Here is a 3,555-nt window from a genome sequence, read left to right as displayed (position 1 = left end):
ATACACTTAAAATACACACAATATTTTATATATTTATATAATTTAAATTAATTCAATACATAATCTTAAAGCTTGGCTTAAAATTATCCACGAAGTGAGGCTATACTTACGCGTAAAGAGATATTTTAGTTTACTTTGTTAATATTTTGAGACATGTAACGCAATAACGTCCCATTTTTTAACAATTCTATATGCTTTCGTTTTGCGAGCTTTGAAGTTTGAACGTATGTACATATGGATATATTCATAATCGACGCATATGCATTACAGTGAAGCATTCAGACAGATAGATGTTGATCGACAGTCACTTATGGCCCTTCTAGTATGTATGTTCTAAGGTTGTGTATATTATATGTATACGCGTGTACGTATAATTATTCAACCTATAAACATGAATTATAACAAATCAGATGGGATCATTCTGCAAATTGGTTTGTACCGAAAGAAGATCAAGAGTTTATAGCATCAAGAGGGAGATACGTCAAAATTTTACTTGACGATGAGGAATATGAATATATGAGCGGTCATATAATTGATGGGAAAAATTTGTTACCCGCGACAAGCTATTTGGGACTCGTTTGGAAAACTATTGGCATGATGAAAGGGGTAATATACACAACGGTACCGATAGTTTTCCGAGATGTAAAATTTATTCGTGCTACTCATTTGTCGAAAAATGATGCTGTGGAACTACATATTGCAATACAGACAGGTATTTACAGGATTAATTGTTTTAATTTGAGTGGATTTTCTTTGAAATTTCCATAGCAGTATTTGCAGGTTCATTGTACCTTAAATTATTGTTTAAATATTTATTATAATATAATTCTTTGCAAGGCAGTTGAAAAAAATATCTGGGTCCGGTGGATTAGCGAATACCGATCACGGTTAATGTAGTATGATGACAAAAATGCAATATAATCAAATATATACGAATATTACAGATGGAAAGTTTGAAATAACCGAAGGAGACAGCATTGTGGTAACGGGTACAGTATACGAGACATTAAATCCAGAACAAGAAATGGTTCCGACAGATCTATTATCGGAGAATAGTGATGAAGATGAAAATATGACTGCACGAGATGTCTACAAAGAATTAAAATTGCGTGGATACCAGTACAGAGGCTTATTTCGTGGATTAAAGAGTGCCTCTATTTCGGGAACCCAAGGACATATCACTTGGAAAAGTAATTGGGAATCTTTTATGGATACTATGTTACAAATGATAATTATCGGATATGATACTAGGGAATTATGTGTTCCTACGGGTATTCAAAAATTAGTGATCAATCCAATGCTTCATGCTTCGAAGCTGCGGGATAACATAGATAATGCAGAAGTTACAATAGACATGGATAAACGTAATTAACTTCCATTACTAATTCATTGTTCAATTCGTAAATATTGTGTAAAGATTTCAATAATATGAAGCGTATTATTTTGCCTTGTTACAGTATTACAGGTACGAGTATACAAAAAGATAGACACGATAAAAGCTGGCGGAGTAGAGATTCGAGGTCTGAAAGCTACTCAGATCTCTCGCCGGAAATTAGCTCAAGATGTTGTTATCGAGGAACATACATTTGTAGCTCATTGTGATCGCGCTAAGGTTTCCTTGAACGAAGCAATTCGGTTATCGGCTCAACTCGTACTGGAAGATCATCAAATTATCAAAGTGCAAGCCGTTGAGCTAGTGGAAGATGTCGATGATGTTGAATTAGAACATCTCTCGTCTTCGTTATTGCTTGAGGCATGTGATGATACACCATTGATACAAGTAAATGTCACTCTACTAACATCATCAAATCGTTTCAAGCCAGAAGACTTACCGCAAAACTTCTCAATTAAAGATTTTGAAAAATCACCTTTGAATGACGAAGCTTTAATTGTCGCTGGATTCAACCTTTTGACCAAACAACACGCATTATTAAAGCAACTGTTGTCATTTTTGAGAAAGGATGGTTATCTGTTGACTCGTGAGAAGTGTGACTTAACTGATTATAAAAAACATTTGCACCAATACGAATTAAACGTTATACTCGAAAAACGCACAGATAAAGAACTAGTTGTGCTTCTAAAAAAAAAAATTTCAATAAGAGAAAGGACTATTGTTTACATAAGTAATGATAACTTTAATTGGCTGGAGAATCTAAAGTCGCTTTTGAGTGACGAAAACAAGCTTGACAAGAATAGTAGAATTATAATTGTGGGAGAGAAAAATTTTGAGTGCGGTTTATTGGGTTTTATTAACTGCTTGAGAAAAGAGCCAGGTAGTGAACTAGTTAGGAGTGTGCTCGTTCAAGATGAGAAAGCTCCTAAATTTTCTCTTCAAGACCCCTTCTACTTAGAGCAATTGCAGAAAGATATGACCATTAATGTATTGCGACCTGATAAAATCTGGGGATCATACAGACATTTAAAATTACCACAACCGGAACCGAAACCTGTACTAACCGGCCATGTCTATCAAACGGTATATGCAAACTTTTTCAAAACGTATAATTGATAGTTATCATTATAATTGGGATATACCAAATCGTAAAATTATCAGATATCAGATATCGGATATACGAAAAAAATGTATATAACATTAGATATCCGATATCCGGACATGAGGGAAGGCAATTTTTCGAATCGGATCTCCGATATTTTCCGGATATCCGATCGGATCCAGGATAATGTCTAATAAAAAGCTGAGTAAAAGAATTAGTAAAAAAAGAATTAGTAGAAAAAGGAGCAGAAAGGAAAAGAGACTGTAAGGGAGAAATAGTGATAATAATTATGATTTTAATGTTAACGTCCAAGTTTGATTATATTATTAACTGAGATGATAACTGTATAGAAAAGAATTGTAATTTTGCGGCAAAATATTAGGTATTATAGCATTATGAGTGTGCATACTTATTTGTAGAATATTTATATAATAAAAATCAACAATTTAATAATATGTCATCCAAATATTCATAAAATTCGTGGTAAATACGTTCAATTAAATAGAATCAAATATATAATAGAAAAAGGCTAAGAACAACAACGAGTTATTACTATCATTTAATAATTCTTAAAATTACATAAAACAAGACGTTCCGATCATCAATGGTCATTTTCAATGTTAAATAAATAAGTCCCAAATATATATGTTAATAATCGCAAATGTGTCAATTGTAGATAATATCAGCATTCATCAATTATTCACGGGATCTTGGGGCCCTTTTATATGGACGAAAATTTGAGTTAACGGTCTTTAAGGCGATGCTAAAGCCTCCTGTTTTACCACATTTCCATTCGGTGAAAAATCTCTGTATCTGTATAAATCTGGATGTACGGATTGCAAAAGTATTATTGCTTAAATTAAAGTACGCACAAACAGGACTTCAGCTGCACTGGATTTCCTGAGAAAATCGAAAAAAGTTTCAGATTCGTTAAAAATTCACTTACTTTTGGCTTGTACAGCTGTCACCTCAGATGTATATTTGCTTGATATAAGAGTTTTAGAGTCCATATCTTGAAAATAAGCGTGCAGCTGAGGTCACATTATTGAAACGAACGATA

The 3,555-nt window shown here is 33.2% G+C and overlaps 1 protein-coding gene across 1 annotated transcript in view; it reads left to right on the top strand.

Annotated features, from left to right (window-relative positions):
* Positions 1 to 3,555, top strand: part of LOC108769217 (fatty acid synthase) — a 9,369-nt gene that overhangs the window by 1,632 nt on the left and 4,182 nt on the right. The window contains exons 2-4 of the mRNA XM_018520077.1: positions 411 to 712; positions 945 to 1,364; positions 1,458 to 2,476. Coding sequence (XP_018375579.1) covers positions 411 to 712; positions 945 to 1,364; positions 1,458 to 2,476 — 1,741 coding nt within the window. The remainder of the gene's footprint in view (positions 1 to 410; positions 713 to 944; positions 1,365 to 1,457; positions 2,477 to 3,555) is intronic.

The sequence above is a fragment of the Trachymyrmex cornetzi genome, unplaced genomic scaffold, assembly GCF_001594075.2.
Source record: "Trachymyrmex cornetzi isolate Tcor2-1 unplaced genomic scaffold, Tcor1.1 scaffold877, whole genome shotgun sequence".
Classification (NCBI taxonomy): Eukaryota; Metazoa; Arthropoda; class Insecta; order Hymenoptera; family Formicidae; genus Trachymyrmex; species Trachymyrmex cornetzi.
This window is presented reverse-complemented; position numbering and strand designations above follow the sequence as displayed.